The sequence below is a fragment of the Neofelis nebulosa genome, chromosome 15 (assembly GCF_028018385.1).
Source record: "Neofelis nebulosa isolate mNeoNeb1 chromosome 15, mNeoNeb1.pri, whole genome shotgun sequence".
In the NCBI taxonomy this organism is placed as follows: Eukaryota; Metazoa; Chordata; class Mammalia; order Carnivora; family Felidae; genus Neofelis; species Neofelis nebulosa.
Window position 1 is genome coordinate 48,436,219 of NC_080796.1, and position 20,032 is coordinate 48,456,250.

Genomic DNA, 20,032 nt, shown 5'->3' on the forward strand with positions numbered 1-20,032 from the left:
TCCACAAGCTTTAGATATTACTTTCACTATTATTCAGTTTATTTTTTAATGTTTATTTATTTTTGAGAGAGAGAGAGTGCCAGCAGGGGAGGGGCAGAAAGAGAGGGAGAGAGAGGATCCAAAGCAGGCTCCGTGCCATTTCAGAGAGCCCGATGTGGGGCTAGAACCCACAAACCACAAGATCAAGCTGGTCGCTTAACCAACGGAGCCACCCAGGTGCCCCGCTGTTATTCAGTTTAAAGATGATGTTTGGTGCCCACGTGGATGTGAGGACCCCCGAGGTCATGTAGGGTGGCTGCCTTGCTCCTGCCCTCCTAGATCTCGTGACACGAGGCATAACTGACCATGCAGGTCCGTAGGCTGGTCATTGTCACATGGCTGCAGCACGGCCGTGCCCCCGCGAGGCAGTGTCATTAACAGTCTGTGACATGGAGCAGGGTTGCACTAGCAACTTCTCAGATTATACCCGGAAGCTGAAAGTCAGATCCAGGTGCTGCAACTTGTGAAACGCAATGTTTACAACATAAAATTAAGTTAGACCAGAGCTCCAGGATGGTGCGATCGCAGGACAAAAGAGGCATCCCGGAATCTGGGCGACGTCACCTTGGAAGGCAGAACGCGATCACCACTCCCTTGAGCCTGGCTCCTCCAGCACCCGAGGGGCTCCAGAAGCAATGCTGACCGAGCGTCCCCAGGTCAGCGCGTGCTGTCACACCAGCTGACGGTGTACCGGGACTGCTCAGCTGGCCCACAAGCCGACACCCATGGACAGGATCGTGGACATCGAGTGGAAAGGGATTTCAGGGTCCACCTGTCTCAGTACGCTCACCACGTGGCCGACAGACAATCCGTTTCTTCCTTCCCTGCCTTTGCACCCCACCCCCCCTTCCCTCTGGTTAAAACAAGGAGACCAGCTCTGTGCTCCCTGCCTCAGGGCACCCAGGAGACAGAAGCAGCCTACAAGGGTCACTGGCTTCATTTTCCACAAGCCTGCGCCCTTGGGGTTTTCTGAGCATAGATATAGTGTCTTGCCTAGAAGTAAGGGGGACAAGGAAGCTTCCTCCCCCAGAGAAGAAATGGCCCCCGGTCGGGGCCAGGTGGGGGGAGAATGTGGGGCTCTGTGGAGTGTAAGGCCCTGGTAGAGAGCCAGGCAGCCAGCACGTCTCCAGGAGGAAATGGCAGTCCCAGAGAAGGTTTCTGTCCTCTCTGTACACAGCCTCAGAAGGTGGCAGAGGGCTGCCTGCCCGGGGGCCTCGGTGATGAAGAACGTGCATCCCGGGTGGAACGTCAGCAGGGAACCGTGGGCACGCCCCACCCGGACACCCTCCCACCCAGGCCCTGGCGCCCCACAAACTCACCCCAGCTACTGTATATTCCCAGGGGGAGGGCCACGACAAAGGACCGAGAGTTTTCCACCGGGCCACTGAAATGAGCGCTCAGATTCAGAAGTAAAGTCCAATTGTAGAAGGAAGTTAAATTACAGGATCGTTTCGCTGCTGAGTCGATGTACTGCCATGGATACCTGTCCCAGAGAAGCCGAGAACAGGGAGGCTTGGAGAGGACCAACGAGTAGCTCCAGGCCACCCAGGCCACATGGAGAGGAGGCAGAGCCAGGAGGGGACCCAAGCTTGTAAGGCTCCAGGCTCAGCACTGCCTACCTTACACATGAGGCAGGAGGACCCAACAGCTATCAGGAAGGACTGGTCAGAAAGATACGGGCCAGAGAGAAAGAGAGAGAGAGCCGTGTGCCCCACTATGGAGTGATCATCAAAATACACCACTAAGGAAAAATAAAATGCACGCTTGCTTGTACTTTCTGCCTGTGTGCGCGTTAAATAAACCCGGCAAGACCCAAGAAACTGGTACGCTGATTGTCTCTTGGAGGAGACTGGATGATGGGGAGACAGGCAGGGGAAGAAGCCTGGTCCTTGTTCACCCTCGTGTATCTTTTGGATTTCGAATCAAGAGACTGTATTACCCATTCATGTTCAAAAACAAACTTTTTTTTTTTTTTAAGTGAGTGACAGAGAATCTCCTTGTTCAACCCTCTTAAATGTGATGAGACAGACTCCTACTGAGCACCCGGCGTGGGCCAAGCCCCTGGTGGGGGCTGTGGGTTTATGCCGTGATACACGGGATGCTGCCTCCAACCGCCAGGAGCCCACTTACCCCAGGCAACCCCGGCCCCCCAGGCTGGAGGGGGGGGTGGGGTAAGTGGCCACAGGATGCCCACAGCTTCTCCCTGTGGCTCACTTGCCCAGACCCCCAGCCACCCTACGCTGTGAGCCGCGGCTGGCGAGGCGTGAGGGTCCGTCCCAGGGCCAGCCTCTGTGCGCCTGGTGACCACGGGGCAGTCTGAGCCAAAGCTCCTCCAGGCCACACTGCTCCTTCCCAGCAGGGGTTGGGGCAGGGCAGTGGGGAGGTGGGGAGCCTGAGCGGCCTCCCTTCTGTATTTCTATGGAAAGGATCATACACAGTCATGCCCTTTCTCCCTGGGCTGCAAGCGTTCCCTGTGTGGGTCAAATAAGCAGTGAGCCTCCGAGATAGAGTTTCAACCCGGGTGGGAAGAGCGAGAGGGACCTGGTGTAGTCCACCACATGGGAGAGCTGCCTCCCTCCCCTGCCTCTCCCCCCGCATTTTCTGCCCCACATCATCCCCCAGCCCCATCCTAGGAGGAAGCAAGCGGGAGCCAGCATCTCCGGACTTTCCACCGCTCTCCCCAGCATTGACCTCACGTTGTCCTTAACACACCGGGGAGAAGCTGAACCAACCGGGGTTCCCCAGGACTCCGGGATAGGAAGCTCTTTCTGGAGGAGCCACATCTTTCTAGAGGAGTCTCAAGGTCTGGCCGTACGAAGCCAGTGAACCACAACATGCTCTCCCAGCTGATGTTTCCAATGAGCCCCGAGTTATCCCGGGTGTGGCCTGGGCAGGACGTGGGTTATTGCCTTAGACGAAGATATGTTCAAGACCTGCTCTCCAAGTAGCTAGAGTAGCGGAACTGAGATGTTAGCCCAGGGTCCTGACCCCAGATCTCAGGCTCTCTTCACACTCGCTGGAGGAGAACGCTTAGCACAACCTTAGTACAACCTCACATTTCCAAAGGATGAACTGAGGCCAGAGAGGGAGAGAGACATCTCTAAGGTCACACAGCGAATGAGAGGCAAAGCCTGTTCTCGAGAACCTAGCCCCCTGTCTGCCGCTGTGGAGGCGGATATGTCCTCCATCAAGGGGATGAGAAAGGCAGGTTGGTTGAGGTGACCTTCTCCCTTATAGCATCCCTGATTTGTCCCAACTCACCTCATTTCTCAGTCGCTGCCCCTAGACCACTGCTTGTGGACGAAAAGGTCTTGGAGAGCAGGCAGGTAAGGAACTGAACGGGGCCATCGAGCCCATCCAGTCTAAGACGAGATGGCACAAAGGGTGCTGATTATGTTGCACGGGGAAGTGCTTTCTCTCCCTAAAAGCTTCAAATCCAGTTTTAAAAAAATATTACTGCTTAAAAGCCTTCCAGTGAGGGGGGCACGTGGGTGGTTCAGTCAGTTCAGTATCAGACTGCAGCTCAGGTCACGATCTCTCAGTTTATGGGTTCGGGCCTCGCGTCGGGCTCTGTGCTGACAGCTCAGAGCCTGGAGCCTGCTTCCGATTCTGTGTCTCTCTTTCTCTCTCTGCCCCTCCCCTGCTCACACTCTGTCTGTCTGTCTGTCTCACAAAAATAAACTTTTTTAAAAAATTTAAAAAATCATATTCCAGTGGGGTTTGGGGGAGAGGGGAACACGGAGGGAACAAGGTGGGCTGCGAGTTGGTGAGTGTTGAAGCTGGGTGCTGGACCTATCGGGTTATTAATACTATACTGCATAAATGTGTATAGTTTTAACTTTGCCACGAGAAACAGGTTTTTGCCAAGAGAAACGCAAAAAACACGTTGGGTCCTCAAGCCACGTTAGATCCATGGGCCACCCGTGAGCAAACTCTAGACGCTCCTGAATATCCTCCTGGCCGCCTGTATGCTTCACCCCAATTCTCTCTGCTGAGCCCAGGGTAAGGCAGACGAAGGAGGGAGCGGGGGAGACGCACGGGCTTGTCATGGCTTGGGGTTGGTCACCATCAGGGAGCAAAGACTCTGGGATTGGATGGACCCCCATGAAAAATGGATACAAGTCACAACCCTGCCCCATATCCTGTCTAAGCCCTCCTCCCACCCCCCTGCCCATCCTTCCTGTGCCTCATGTGTCTTGCTCGTCTTTCTGGGACTCGACGTACCACCCGCCACAAGCAAGGGAAACGAGCAAGTCTAGGGTCTGCTGCGCTCAGCCTGCAGGAGGGGACATACGCCACCTGGGTGAAAAATAAAAAGGCACACGTGGCCTGGCACGTCCAGGGTTAAGGTGAACCTAGAGTTCTGCTGGCTTCCAGCAACACCTCCCCAGCAGGGCGTGGAAGGCACAAGGTTTAGGGTGGAAAGGGGGTGGGGAAAGAAGGAGTGGGTTTCATTTCCCTCCTCCACGGCTTAGGCTGACCACCAGGCATCGTAATCTCGCTCCTAAACGCGAACATCTTCCCAGTTTATCAAGTGCCCTCACATCCGTGATTTCATTTAATCCTCCCAACCCCATGAGGCAGGTATTGTCCCCACTGCACAGATGAGGAAACTGAGGCTCCACGTGAAACTGAGGGACTTGCCCGCCATAGCACAGCTCGCGAGTGGCAGAGCCCAGGGCTGCTGATCCTAATGTCAGCGTTCCTCCCTCTACCCCCCGATGGGAGGTGGGTGGAGGGAGTTCCTTGTCACTAGGCGCCACGGCTCTCTCTACTGTGATAGAAAAAGTAAACCAGGAGCAAGGGACCGTGACTTTAGGTCTTACATCAAATCTTACTTCTGCCCGCCTTTGCTGTGTGACCCCAGGCCGGACTTTGCCCTCTCTGGTCCTCAGAGCATCCCTCCAGCAGGCAAACCGAGGCCATCTTCCTGCCAGCTCACTGTATGGCAAGACCCCACTCCCTTCGCAACCCTCCTAGAGAAGGTGGGAAAGGGCAGGATGACCGCTGCTCGCGCTGCTCGCTGCTGCTCGGAGGAAACACCCCACGCCCCTCACTGGTTCGGGAATTTAACACCGGGGAAGCAACGGGCAGCAGAGGCAGGGCGATTGTTCAGAGGAGGCATGAAACAGGCTGGGGCTGGACCCAGCTATGCAGCTGTGGCCTGCACAGAGGTTGCTTTTCATGCCTGTTTCCCCTGTTCATTTGGCTTGTTTTCCAAACATGGGTCAAACAATCTCCCCCCCAGAAGCAGCAGCAACAGAAGGAAATGTTATTAAAAACGAGTCCGTTAGTGGGCATGGTGTGTGGATGAAGTCTTTGGGAGTTTTGGCTGCCAAATAAAGACTTTATTGTTGTCATTCCTCCTTTCCCAAGCTCCCTCCCTCCCTCCCTCCTTCCTCCTCCCTCCCTCCCCTCCCTCCTCCTTCTCCTCCCTCCCTGCAATCTGCCCATCCCTCCCCCTAACCTAACCTCCCCACCCCACTAGGATCCGGTAGAAGCAAAGTCAGGCAAACACAAGCGGGCAGGCACCACCGGGAGATCAGAACTTCTAGCTGGCTCTCAGCTGCCACAGCTCCACCGAAGGGTGGGGGAGGAAGAGGGGGAGCCTTGCCTGGGGAATAAACCCACAGCTCAGAGGAGAGGCAGGTGTGTGCAGGTAAGCCCAGTGGGGAGATGCGGGGGGGAAAGACCCCTTCCTCCAGCAGGTTTCTTCCTGCTCTGTCCAGCTGATGTTACTGATCTGGTCTCTACGTCCTCCTTGCCTCCTTCCTTCCTCCCACCTTTTTGCCTTTCAAATGAGCTCCAGTTAGCCTTCCCCATTTCTTCTGCGCCCTCCTCCACTACCTTCTCTCCCTCATTCCGTGCCTACGTATTTGCCTGATGCAAAAGTCACACCTTCTGGGCGCCGATGTTTGCCGTCGCACAGGGAGTTAGGCTGCACACAGTGTTCCTACACCTCAGGTGTTTCTATGGAAACCCGACTCTAGAACCCATTTCTTTGCACCTTTCGCATGCTGTCACAGGCCATCACAGGCGCACACACGTCCCAGGGAGACCGCACTTTCCCTGCACACTCACGTAAATACACACACAATATGAAGGTGTCCTGTCTGTCCCCTCTCTGACTGCATCCGACGTGCAGAGCTAAACCACATAGTGACTGGCTGCCAGCGCGCACACACACACACACACACACACACACACTCAGTCTCTGTCTCTCTCGGTCTCTCCGTCTTGTCTCTCACCCTCTCACATGCCTCCCCAGCTGTACGAGCAAAGAGAAAGTGGGTCTCCCACTGAGATAGCAGAGCCAAAAGAAAATCATGTGTCCTGAGTGAGGCCGAGCAGGGAGGAGATGAACCAGGGCAGGCGCTGGAAGGGTTTCTTCGTTCTTTAGAAATTAATTGGGTAGGAGGGAGAAAAAAAAGTGCCTTTCCAACTTGCACAGTGTCTTCCCAGTAGCTCTGAATTTCCCTCTCTGGTCCAAACCACTTGGCTTTTGGAAAGAAAGGGAAGAAAGCAACCCAGCTTCTAAGCCTTGGAGGTCCTACTTCCCAGCTCTGGGGACAGTTCATTGATTTTTTTCCCCCACTGTGGGCAGCCAAAGAAGATTTCTCTTTAAAGCAATTTCAAAATCATCCCAGGTTGGCGAGGGGTCCTTGTGGCAGAGGGCAAAAAGACGGTAATTCCTCCATCAGTCAGGGAGGGGGAGGCTGAAGTGGATAATTCAATGGGTCTCATTTCCTAGTAGGCTGGACCCCCTCCTCCACAACCTCCCCCCCCCCCCCCACCTTATGCCTCTACAAAAGCAGAGAGAGTGCTGTCCCAGGACAGGTAGCGGTGGGCAGATCAGGGTTGCCAAATGTGGTCGGTCTTCAAAATTACCTGTGGGGGAGGGGGAGCCTACTAAAAATATAGACCTATGGGATGGAACCCAGGAATCTACTGTTGTTTAATACTCGAGGGGATCCTGATGGTCAGCTAGGGTTTGAGCACCTGAATGAGGGGCCTGAGAGAGACCCATGCCTGGGCAGTGTTAGCTGGGCAGAAGGGCTGTGTGGTTTCCTGGATAAGGACCACCGGTGGAGGACTCCAGGGTGTCCTGAATGGGCCACCCTCTTCCGGGGAGTGGGAACATGCACCTGAAGGGACAGGGAAGATCTTCTGTGGGCCTCTTCCTTGCAAGCACCGGCAACCATATCATAGGGAACTTTCCAGAAAGAGCGTTCCCCCCCAAAATAGCTCCAAAGAGCTTATGTGTCCTCTCACTTACTAATCTGCTTGAGCACTGCACTGGGCCCTTCCCCATCCCTTCTAGATCCCCTCTCCTCCTGCCCAACAGCTGTCTGTTCCGATGTGCTCAGAGGATGGGCTGAACACCAAGCTCTGCACTCCTCCTTCACCTCCCCGGTGGGCAGCCCCACTTATGGGGCATGTGAAGGAAGCACATCCAGGCTGGAAGAGGCCAAAAAAAGCCAGGTGCAAGAGGTTGGGAGGGGAAGTCATGGATCACAGGGGGCTCCAGGGCCTGCTGAAGAAGTGAGCCTGTGCCTTACCTGGCCAGCATCCCTTCACCTGCTCTAGAAAGACTTCAGGTGGGGTTAGTGAATTGGAAAGACAAAGTGAACCTTCCCCCGGGCGGCTGGGGAGCTTCTACGGTCTCCAAATAGTTGATTCTAAGGCCCAAGTGTGGTCTCACAGGCCCCAAGGGAGGAGGTTGCTGGGTGTATAAGAGCTGGGGGAAAGCCACCAGCCAGTACCCACCTGGGAGAATCCCTACCTTTGGGTAGAGGGCAGGGTTGCCCTCTGGCCAAGTTAAAGAGACCCCATTGCTTTGAAAAAATGTCAACAACAGCTTAACATTCACTGAGCACTCACTTTAAACACATTTACTTATTTAACCCTCAAAGCAATCTGCTAAGAAGGAGTTAATGTGCCCACGTTACAGATGAGGACACTGAAGCTTAGTAGAGGTGGGAGGTTTGCCCACAGTAACCAGCTGAGCAACCGAAGAGTTGCAGGGTTGAGACCCAGATCTAGATAGAAGTGCTGAAGGCATCAGACAGATTCTTCTAGGCTTTCTTCAGGGGGTGGAGATACCGGGAGAGGGAGGCAGAACGAAGGATACGGGGAGGCGACAGGCTGTCAGAGGAGGACCGTCATCCCGTCCCATTTTGTCCTTAGTCCCTTGGAATGGAAAACTTGCTCTTCTGGACTAGTGGCCTCAGACCAAAACAACTTCATTCTGTTTACACTTTGCCTTGTGGTAGACGCTGGGGAGACAGATGGTCTCTCCATAATAGTGTTATATTTATTTTTAGTATTTGTTGATCTGTGGTTCATTTTAAAGTCGCTTATCACACTTGTTTCTGACAATAGCTGAGTGAGGAATAGAGGGTTAGGGAAGACTTGTTATCCCCATTTTATAGATAGGGAAACTGAGGCTGAGGACAGGGCCGCGTAACTAAGTAGCAGAAGATGGGCTGAGAATTCACAAATCTCCCTCCCCAGCGCCCCAGCCAGGCTCCCCTGTATTCTGATTCACCCCCAGCTGCATCAATAGTGTGTTGAATTCATCATGCCTCCACAGCCCTTTCCTTACCTGACGACCACACAAGTCCATACAGCCCTACTTGGAGGCCTTAAAAGGGGTACAGGCAACCTGAGGCTCTCTCACTCGTCTGTTCACAAATGATCACCTGATTCTCTTGACTTCGTCCTTCTGGGCTTCGGAAAGAGAAAAGGGGAGCAGGATAGCTTTCAAATGTCTGAGTTTAGAATGGAAAGAAGGAAGCGAAGAAAGAGGGTCATCCCAATGGGCACAGCCCTGGGTCAGGGAGCACCCCCATTCTCCACGGCAGGGATGCTGGCTGGGTTAAGCCATGGAGGCTTAGAGGTGACCAGCTAGGCAGGAAATCTGACAAGAAAAAAAAACTACCAATGAGTACAGTTGACCCTTAGAAAAACTCAAGGTTAGGGGTGCCAGTCTCTCCCCCGCCGCTGCACAGTTGAAAATCGGCATATAGCTTTTGATTCCCCCAAAACTTAACTACTGATAGCCTACTGTTGACCAGGAACTTCACCGATAACATCAACCAACAGTGGATAAACACATGCTTTGTATGCTGTATGTATTATATGCTGCATTCCAACGATGAAGTAAGCTAGAGAAAAGACCATGCTATTTTAAAACATCAGAAGGAAGAGAAAATACATTTACAGGGCTGTACATATATATATTGAAAAACATCTGTGCATCAGCAGACCCACGCAATCCAAACCGGTGTTGCTCAAGGGTCGACCGTAGCGTGGAGTAAACCTTCTTCTGTCAGGCCAACCTGACTTCCAGGCTGACCCCAGTCCCACACTCTCCACGCAAAGCCAACTACCCTTAAACTTGCTCTTACTGACTTGGCAAACCCACGCGAACCTCAACCCAGCCCTGCCCTGCGTCTCAACATTAGTCCTGGGTTTCAAGCCTTAAATGAATGAATTCAGGAGCTAGGTAGGGATGCGGGCTATCTCACTTTAAAAATCAGAGTTTCCCTAGAGAACCTGCTCTTTTATAAGCAAACAGATGAATACGTGAAACCCCTGCCACTTGTAGAGACTTTAGTGTTCTACGACATGCCTGCGTGTGTGTGATTTCATTTCATCCCCACACACATGAGGAGCCTGGGGAGGAGGGTCCGAGCCAGGAGTCAAGCCCAGATCTCCAATACTTGGAACTGAAATTCCAGATGAGAACTCTCGTAGGAAATGTTCTTAACTGGAGACGGTGAATGTTGGGCTGGGCTTTGCCCCCGTGAAGCAGCAGGTCTCTGAGAGCCCGTGGCCAGAACAGCGGGAGGTTAGTGCTTACAGCTGGTTAACAGGCGCCCATTGACTAAGCAGTGAACACAGCCCAGCAGACCGCTGTGAGACGCCCAGAACACTGGGGCGGTGTGCTTGCAAAAGCATACGAAATTTAAAAATCACGCACACTTGTGACCCACCCTAAGGGAGTTTTTGATTGGACAGAAGGCTCTGGAAGGCAGGAACATAAGAAAGTGTGACTTCGGGCTTTGTTGGGGGTTGGGGGGGGCGGGTTATGACTCTCTTGGAGTCCGGGGACCTCCACCTTGTCACACAGATTCTGCTTTGGGGGACGTAGGACATCGCTGTGTATTGCCGGGGCAATGGCTGAGCCGTCGGGACCTCCCCTCTGGACAGTTAGGCTCCAGCAGGAAGAGGCGTTGCCTAAAGAGAAAAGCCTTAGAAATGAGCTCTGTTTTCTCAAGAAAGAAGCATGGGCGCGTGCGCGCGCGCGCACACACACACACACACACGCACGCACACGCACACATACACACACACACACACAGAGTGGTTGAGCCGTGGGGCTAAGAGAAGGGTTGCTGAACAGATCCAGTGTTTCTCCACGGAACAGGCACAGAGAACTTTTCCTCTAAAACCTCCTAATGGCTCTGAGAAGAGCGATCTTTGCTGGAAGCTCTGGACCAGCTTTATTTGCATGACTCGGGGCCCAGTACCTGGTAGACGCTTTGGGTGACAAGGGCAAGGAGGGGAAATAGGGAGCCCCACGCCGCCAGTGCTGGGAAGCCTTTTGCTCATTTCCAGCTTCCAGGTAATTGGAAAATAAAGACGTTTCAAAACAAAAAGGGTCACAAAATTGGGGGCTTTAAAAAATGTTTGTTTTTAGCATACGGACCCTTGAACCACCCCCTTGAAATACATATGACTGTGCTATTTTCAAGAAAAGCACAGGGCTAGTAAACTGTTAATTCATAAATCATCAGTCAATAAGGGGTACGGACCCCGGCAGCAAGACTCAAGTTCAGTTTACAATGAATGTCTTCTCTTTCCAGTCCTTTGGGGACTGCCGGATCCTCAGCTGGAGCTAACGTCAAGAATCTAACTGTGGGGTTCTTTGTGGTAGGAGGCCCGGGGAAATGGCCCCCGTGGACCCCCTTGGAGGAGCCCGCCTGGGGAGAGACCCCTCTGGACGGAGGTGGAGGGCAACAGAGGCTGCAGGGCAATCTCTTGCCTCCTTCCTGCTCATCTGTCTTCCCTCCCTCCCTCATTCCCTTCCTGTCCTCCTTCCTTCCCCCTCCCTTTACCCCCCTCCCATTCTCAGTGTACTATGTAAGGACACGCGCGCACGCACATGGCATGTGAACCACACACATAGGTGTATGGTGCAGAGAGGGGAGCGTGTGTGTGTGTGCGTGTGCGTGTGTGCATGAGAGAGAGAGCAGACTAGGTGTCCTGTGTGTGTGTGTGAAAGGTGAAGGGAGACAGCCTCCACCCCTCAGGGTTGAGCTCTGCCCTCTCTCCCTCTCTCCTATTTCTTGTCACACTCGGTGCCTCCTGAGCACCTGGCCCAGGACGAAGCAGCTGGTGCCAGGCTTCTATCATCTTCCTTTGAGCAAAGCCAGCAAGAAGCATGCAAGGGAGGAGTCCAAGCTGATGTGGGCTCAGAGGAAAGACAGCAAGAGGCCTGGAACAGATGCAGGGATCCCAGGGTCCAGATGCAGCTGGGGACACTCTGCGGCCCGCTCTAGCTCAGAGGACCCCAGCAAGCCTGTCCCCCGTGCCCCAGACCCCCAGAGGGGAGGGACAGACCACCACGTTGTGAGGAATCAGCAAGGAGGGCCTGGGGAAGCAGTGTGGGAACCGGGACCCTGGCTGCAGACCAGAGGGGAGTGTCCTACGGCTGATGGCCCTGTGGAGGGGAGGGAACAGGAAACCCCTCCCTGCCCGCTTCCCAGCCAGGGGAGGGGAGGAAGCCCGTGGGAGCTGCCACTTTCTGTCTGCAGCCCAGGTCCATTGCTTTTTCTCCAGCTTAATTCAACTCAAACCACGTGACTCCCTCTGAAGGGTCATCAGAGCCACTGGGAGCACAACCCCCAAATATCCTTCAGTGACCTACTCCGCTATGTCACAGAGGCTAGCGGGAAGTTCTTCTTCATACCCTGTCTCAAAACCACCAACTCCAGTGGATATGGGGGCAGCAGTATCATGTCCGAAGAAATGAAAGTGATTTCCCCACAGCTTTTGATCCCTTCCCTGTTTATTTTCATAGGAGCCTCCACATCTGGGGAGAAATTCTTGGTATGCCTCCTGCTGGCAAAGACCAGCGCTGAGCACAGGGGTAAGGAGTGAGCAGGGGCAGACACAAGAGACAAGCGTGTCTACAGCACTTTCCTTCCTTTCCAGGACCTCCACGAGCCCTGCTCTGGAAGGCAGGAGACCTGGGTCTTTGTCCTGGGCTTGCTGTTAAACAGCTTCCTGCCCTTGCTTGGCAAGCCGCTTCTTCCCTCCAGTGCTTAATTTTTGTAAACAGTGGAGTCTGGGCTTGATTGGTGGATTTCAAACCATTTTTAGCAACGCCACTCTTCTTTCAAATACGCGCTTTGGCCAGTCCTCTATACATAACAGATTTGAAAACAAAGGGACTGCTCGGGTTGGCACGGGGGTGAGGTGGGGTGCCTCAGATCCGCCCACTCGGTCTCCCTCCCTTGGGGGTGCTCCACAGAAATAGAGGCACAGTTTGAACACCACTGGATTACGGGATCTCTAAGGACCCTTCCAGATGGAACACTTAGGACTCTGTTTCCTAACATCCCTCTTACAGGAACAAGGATGATTTTCTCCTGCTGCTGATAGGGAGACCGAGTGCTAGAGAGGTTAGGGTTAGGGTTAAGGTTAGGGGTTAGGGGTAGGTTAGGGTTAGGGTCTTCTCCAGCAAGCCCCAGAGCTCCCGATTCACAGCCAACGTGCTTTCTGTAAGGATGGCTCACCCTTGCCAGAGCAGGCTTAACACACTGAGCAGCTCGGCCTCTGGGCCGGGGGCCTGGACCCTCAAGCCCTTGTTATTTTCCCATCTGCTGGATACGGGCAAATGAAGAGTGCTTCTACAGGTCCCTCCCACAGCCCTCCTGGGACCCATCCTGGCCAACTCTAGCCACCAACACAGGGCCCCTGACTATGGAGGCCCAGATGGCTAATGATCTCGTGTGTCTCCTCCCTGCAGGTACATCACCTGGATCATGAGGTCATCCCTCTGCTGGATCCTCCCACTGCTCCTCATCTTGGCCTCAGTGGCCCAAGGCCAGCTGACAAGACGCCCAAGACCTAGGCCCAGGCCCAGGCCCAGACCCAGGCCCACACCCGGCTTTGTTCAGCCCCATGAGCCATCAGAGCCTACAGACCTGCCCCCTCCCCTCCCACCAGGCCCTCCATCTATCTTCCCTGACTGCCCCCGGGAATGCTACTGCCCCTCTGACTTCCCTTCTGCCCTCTACTGTGACAGCCGCAACCTTCGAAAGGTCCCCGTCATCCCACCCCGCATCCATTACCTCTATCTCCAGAACAACTTCATAACTGAGCTCCCAGTGGAGTCCTTCCAGAACGCCACGGGCCTGAGGTGGATCAACCTGGATAACAACCGAATTCGCAAGATAGACCAGAAGGTACTGGAGAAACTACCCAGTCTGGTTTTCCTCTACATGGAGAAGAACCAGCTCGAAGAGGTGCCGTCAGCCCTGCCCCGGAACCTGGAGCAGCTGAGGCTGAGCCAGAACCAGATCTCCAGAATCCCACCCGGCGTCTTCAGCAAGCTAGAGAGCCTGCTGCTCCTGGATCTCCAACACAACAAGCTGAGTGATGGCGTCTTCAAGCCCGACACCTTCCAGGGCCTCAAGAACCTCATGCAACTCAACCTGGCCCACAACATCCTGAGAAAGATGCCACCCAAGGTCCCCGCGGCCATCCACCAGCTCTACCTGGACAGCAACAGGATCGAGACCATCCCTAATGGATACTTCAAGGGCTTCCCCAACCTCGCCTTCATTCGCCTTAACTACAACAGGCTGTCAGACAGAGGGCTGCCCAAGAACTCCTTCAACATCTCCAATCTGCTCGTGCTCCACCTGTCCCACAACAAGATCAGCAGCGTGCCCGCCATCAGCAACAACCTGGAGCACCTGTACCTCAACAACAACAGCATAGAGAGTGAGTGGGGGTGGGGCAGGGCCGCGGCCACGGCCACAGCCAGGGAAGGGGAGGTTCTTATTTCCTCAACCCTTTCTTGGGAGCACTGGGGGGAGGAGGTGGAGCCAAAAAGCACCCGACTTGGCACTGGACTTCAAATCTTGACCGTGTCACTTACTATCTGTATGACCTTGAAGAGAGAGGTCAGCTCTACAGACGTTTTCTCATCTGTAAAGTGAGAATGGGAATTCCCATTCTTCCGTCACAAAGTCGATATGAGGATTTGGTAGGTTAACATCACGTGCCTAGAGTTCCACGCTCGGAGGGTAACAGCGTGTCTTCCTCTGTCCCTTCTCGTTAGCCCCAGCTCCTCTGCCCTCCGGATCTACAGGTGGTAGGGTTGACACGGAATAGAGTCATGGACATTCTCATGAAAGCGGAACGGTGACATTTAAATGCCTGCCCTGAAATGTCCTGGGCCTGTCTGCCGCAGAAGCTGTGATAGCAAGACTGAAACGAGGTTTAGAAGAATCTCTTGAAGATGTACACAGACTGGCAGCTGCATACTCAGGATAGGCAGCTGGCAAAAAAAAAAAAGTGGCAGCCAGAGAAACATGTCAGTGTGAAGGCTCTTTCTGAATCTATCTGGAAGGCTAGACTATTTAGTCATATAAGGTAGTACATTTCAGGCAGAATTTGCCTCAGCTGCACTTCTAGGATCCTGGGCTTTGGATAAAAATCACAGCCCAGAAGAAGAGGCTGGAAGTCCCAGTTTTGCTTCGATCAAAAATGTCAGGTCTGAGTAGAGCCACCAACAGAAAGCTTTAAGAACAAGGGAGAATCCCATCTGGTCCTTGAATAAAACCAGGCTACATCCATACCAGGAACGCAGCCGCTATAGGATGAAGGGGACCGAGGGAAAAGGGACGTAGCCCCGAAATCATAACAGCAATCCTTAGTTTCCGAGCCAAAGAATGAGAGGGAGATTGTTGAATTTCGACAATCTTGAAACAAATGAATGGGAGACCAGTCTCGTTGACTCATCTGGAATAATTACCGAAAGTGGGGGAGGGCTTTCTTTTTTAAGTTTATTTATTTTGAGAGAGAAAGAGAGTGAACACAAGTGAGGGAGAGGCAGAGCGAGGGGGAGAGAGAGAATCCCAGGCAGGCTCATGAACCATGAGGTCACGGCCTGAGCCGAAGTCTGCCGCTCACCCGTCTGAGCCACCCAGGTACCGCTAGGGGAGGGCTTTTTCAAAGCTTGCAAAAAAACAAATTCAGGAAAAGGGGAAACTCTAATTTTATCCTGCAGGTTAAGTAAGCTGATGGCATGCATTACCCCCAGAAAGCTAGATGGGTCGGGAAAACAGGCAGAAAGCATACTTCAATAAAGGGCTCACAGGTTTCGATCGGGTTACGGAAGAGCAGGCTGCTAGCAGGTAACCAGCCTTTTGAGGCTGAAGTCCGAAAAATCACACCCCCTCCACAGGTACCCCTTACCCCCAGCCTGTCTCCCGTGTCGCTGACAGACAGAAGGGGCGGAGTGAGCCCTGGGTCAGGGTGATAACCGCGTTCTCAGCAATGATCTTAATGCTGCCACCTGCCCCGTCCTTTCCAGTTTGCAAAATGCCTTCGCCGACATTCTCTCATCGGAGGTGAGGGGCAGGTGCCACTGTCCCCATTTCGCGGATTTGAACGAAATGTCAGGGTGGTGAGGTGACAGGCCAAAGTCACAGCGGTCATAGGAAGAAAACCCACCTCTGTCGGGGCTCTTTCTGCTACTCTGATGAGGAATTGAGAGGAAGAAGGAAACCAACATCAGCAACAATGATGCTGACCCCACAGAAGATGATGAAAGAGGCAAGGTTTAGGGAGAATAAGAAATTCATTTGGAAGGTGACCTATCCGATGTCATCTGAGCAGAGGTGGAATCTCGTTTTCCATTGGAAAGCCGACCACAGCGTGGCCACTGCTTACCTGCCCAGCTTATCGCCCTGGTGCATCTCATCGTGCTATTTACTACTCCCGGATGTCAGATGTCGCCGTGAGCTTTGCGGCCTCTGCAACTCAATCAGAATAGGTCACTGTCTCAGAACACCATCCCCCAGGTCTCCACCTGCGGTGGTCCCACCCACGTGTGACGGTCCAGCTCGCAGCTTACTTCCTCCAGGACGCTGCAGAGTGAATTTCCGCTAACAGTGGTTGATCGATTCTGACTTAGTTCGTTCTGCAAATGAATAGAGCAAACCCATGCACCCAAGGTCACGGCTCCCCAAGGTCGGCCAATCCCAGAGAAGAGAACTCAATTTCTTTTTTATTTCTTTTATTTTATTCTTTTTATTTTTGAGAGTGGGGGGAGGGGGTGGAGAGGGAGGGGCGGGGAGAGATGGACAGATCTGAAGCAGACTCCCCACGCTGACAGCGGCCAGCCCGGGTTCTTATCCTCAGCCGTCCTTCCCCTCTTCCTTCCTCGTGTTTGCCTCCAGCCCCGTGTGTCCCGACCCCCCCCCCCCCACCTCGCTGGCTGACTTCTCCCTTCTTCCTCCACAGAGATCAATGGGACCCAGATTTGCCCCAACAATCTAGTCGCCTTCCATGACTTCTCCTCGGATCTGGAGAACGTGCCCCACCTGCGCTACCTGAGGCTGGACGGGAACCACCTGAAGCCGCCCATCCCACTGGACCTCATGATGTGCTTCCGCCTGCTGCAATCCGTGGTCATTTAGGCCTCACGCTGCCCCTGGGTCTCCTCTGAGCGCACTTGAATGCTAGTGGCCCACGTGCCGGTGCCCACCATTCGTTTTCTCTGTCTTTGTTTCTTGCTCCCAGCTTTGCCTTTCTCGTCCCACCTTCCTGAGGCAGGGCCTAGCCACACACGCCGCCGCGCCCGCGGCTTCTAGAGCAAGACGTCTAAGGGCTAGATGGGGTTCACCCCGCTCACAGACACCCACAGCACACCCAAACCTCTAGCCCCAGGAGCTAAAGACTTCACATCCTCTTCTGTCCTCCTCCTCCTCCTCCTCCCTGTCACTGCTGGGTAAGTCCGGGCCACGGACTGACGTCGGAACTTGGTCCTGACCAAAGCAAGCCGAAGACGGTCGGGAGGAGCCCAGAGGTGAGGTTCGGCAAGTCCTGCTGGAGACGCCGCCATGATGGACAGCTCCGGCCCCAGAAGGCCCCTTAGCCAAGGATCCCGCCTTCTAACACTGCCACCCCACCTCCCTGCCCACTGGCACCACACACATCGTGCTGGCTCTTTACCGCCTGTGTTCTCCAGCAAGGAAATGCAAGGGAATGGCCGAAGGAGGGCAGAGGGTCGGGGTTCCTGCAAGGATTCGCATCTGGCAGTCTCTTCACAGGGATAGCTGGGGCTCTCCTCAGCACACACCCTTCTGGCTGGGCCTCGCTCTTTCCAGAGGAAGGACAGGGAGGAACAGCCCAGGAAAGTAGCTTTAAGAACTAGGTATCGGCCAGCGGGCGAGGGGAGGGAGTCAAGAGCCCCGGGGTTGGGCCCTTGTGGGTGCAGATGGTCCCACAGCCCCTTGCCCGTCTAGACGAGAGGCTAGGCCTCGGGCAACACGGTGTCCACAGGGAAGGGTGCAGAGCCACTAGCCCTGCCCCGCCATCTGTTCTCGATCAGTGTGGACGGCCCAAGCCTCTCCAAAGCCCGGAAGCAGTTCACGAGAAAGTGTTCTGGAAGAGGCGGAGCACCTGGAAATCTCCCAGAAGCCTCCTCCACCAGTTCAGATTGGCTTCCCCCTCTAAGGCAGACGCATCAGTGACACCTGGTGGCTGCTACAGGTCACAGCTGGCTCCCGTCTTCCCCCTCGCCTCCCTCTGGGGTATATTCACGAAGTCAAGGAGCCGGCCTCAGGTTCCAACTTGAAGAGCCAGGGGGGAAGTACACAGTCTCCCTCTCCTCTGGGATGCAAAGGGCGCGAAGGTACAGAGGCCTTGAGGCCAGGGGCTGATTCCTATCGTGGGTGAGCACAAGTGGGAACCTTCAGGAACGCAGGTGAGGATATGGCTCGTTCCTGTTTGCTGTCTGACCTCGCCGGCCCCTTCTGCCCTCGGTCCCCACATCTGTGCGCCGGGGCCTCTCCAGCATTCATGCTCTAGTCTGCAGCTCCACTCTTTAAACCATGCTCTAATTATCTAATATTATCCCTTTCCCTTGCAGTAATTTATTCCCTACCTGGACTGTCTCTCCCCTCACAGTTCCCCACCCTCCCTGCCTGGGCCAAGTGAGGAGCTTGACAGGCCTCCGAGCAGAGCCTGGGCCCCACAGGACCTGCTCCCATCCCCTGTCCCTTCCGCCCTCCAGGGGACGCGGCCCCTCTACAGCTCCCTAGTGTGTATGTTGGTGGAGGTGAATGTTCTAGAAATAAGGAAGACACCGTGCCCACCCTCGTTAGGTGGAGAAAAGTTCCAGAGATGCTTCAGAAATTGGATCAAGCCGGGTCCTTAACTTCAAGAAATTCCCATTGTACTTGAGCTCGTCTTTCTCTCTTGCTCATTTACGGAAAACGGGGCCCGTTTCATCATAGCCTCCCCCCGCCGTGCCCCCCACCCCTGCTGTGCTGCCATGTAACTGCCTCATTCTTCGTAGCTGCAGCTGGTTTCTCCAAGGCTCCTGCTTAAAGTCAGTATATCACTGTGGCTATAAGCAAGCTGGTGCTAAGCCTGGATAAGCCCCCCTTCTGCACCTTACCCACACCTTGCAAACCTCAGCCCCTCACATGGGGCCCTCAGGGGGAGCACAGCTCCTGTGGTTCCCCTGAGGGCAGGGGTCATTTCTGGTCCTGCAAACCTAAACTGTTTCGCTCCAGCAGCAACACAATCAGCATCATCCCATCGGCCCGTCTAGATTGTCTGCTTCCTCCGTTGCTCCCTGCAGCTGTAAGCCAGAGGGGATTTCCCTAGGATTTGAGGAAGCCCCTCCTCCACGCACAAGTTCATTCTTTCAGTGCCATTGACATCTACGCGTCCAGGTGTGTAAGTAGGTGTGTAGGTTACTCTACATAGATCTGTTCTTTCTTCAAAACCATGTTAACTTTGTGAAACAACTTCCACATTCCAACACGCTTCACAGCAGAGGAAATAAAGTGATATGAAAAATATCCTGCTTGAACTTGACAGTGTGAACAAGTCAAGAGCGCCTTGGAGCTATCTTGCCACCCTTCTCCTCCCACCGCCCACCTCTTACCTGCTCTAAGGAGATGATGGGTGGAGAAAGGATCCGATTCCTAAGAAACTCTAAGAAAACCATTCCAACGCCTTTCCTCGGCAAATTTCTCCCAAACTCACAACGGTCATAAAAAACTATTCCTAAAGTCAGATCGGCAATCTGAGAGTTACATTTGAAGCCCAAAGGCTTGGATTCTTTCAACCCACAGATATCAAATTGTTGGGGGTCTCCCACAGGCTCATTACTGAGCCAGATACCGAAAGACACAAAACAGTCACCGTTCCTGACCAAGGAAAACGTACGGTTTAGTTGCGGAGATGTAGTTAACAAACACGAAAGAGTGGCAAAGCTATGTCAAGGGCCGAGAAGAGAGATTCTGCAGGCCTCGCAGAAGGGCAAGAACCGGGTGCCCGGAAATCTGCCTTCAGACAGAAGGTTGATTTCAGAAGTGGGTTCGGGACCCCCCCGGCCTACACCATTTTCTTTAGGCCGAAAACTGCCAGATACTGCCACACCCTCTAATACCTGCCTTAGTTCAGTGGACATCGACTATGTGCAAGGTTCCCAGCTCAGAATTAAGGGGAGGCCACATCCTTGTCCATGCCCTTGAGGAATTCTTAGCTTGGTAAAGGGGAAAACCCTTGGAGTAATTCCATGTCCTAAGTGTTCGTAGCAAGGCAGAGTACAAAGAGCATGGTGGGGAGGGCCTCTACCCCTGTGGAGGGACGCCAGAAGGACTCCTATCTTTTGAGCTGGATCTTAAGGGATGAATCAGATTTTGCGTGGTGGGGGAAAGGACGGGGGGGG

General features: G+C 53.9%; 1 protein-coding gene across 2 annotated transcripts; it reads left to right on the forward strand.

Moving 5' to 3' along the window:
* The first annotated feature begins 5,529 nt into the window (after positions 1 to 5,529).
* Positions 5,530 to 19,157, forward strand: PRELP (proline and arginine rich end leucine rich repeat protein). 2 transcript variants are annotated; one of them, XM_058700402.1, is made up of 3 exons: positions 5,530 to 5,688; positions 13,079 to 14,058; positions 16,588 to 19,157. In XM_058700402.1, exons 2-3 carry the CDS (start codon positions 13,095 to 13,097, stop codon positions 16,761 to 16,763), a joined length of 1,140 nt encoding a protein of 379 aa, XP_058556385.1. In that variant the 5' UTR covers positions 5,530 to 5,688; positions 13,079 to 13,094; the 3' UTR covers positions 16,764 to 19,157. The 2 variants fall into 2 exon arrangements, with proteins under 2 accessions (XP_058556385.1, XP_058556384.1); XM_058700401.1 differs by having other exon boundaries at positions 5,531 to 5,698.
* The last annotated feature ends 875 nt before the right edge of the window (positions 19,158 to 20,032 follow it).

What these genes read in the sequence shown, in the direction of transcription:
- PRELP (XM_058700402.1), top strand. Translation starts at nt 13,095, where the DNA reads ATGAGGTCATCCCTCTGCTGGATCCTCCCACTGCTCCTCATCTTGGCC. An exon ending in CAACAACAACAGCATAGAGA is followed by an intron (nt 14,059 to 16,587) that starts GTGAGTGGGGGT and finishes CTTCCTCCACAG; the next exon opens with AGATCAATGGGACCCAGATT.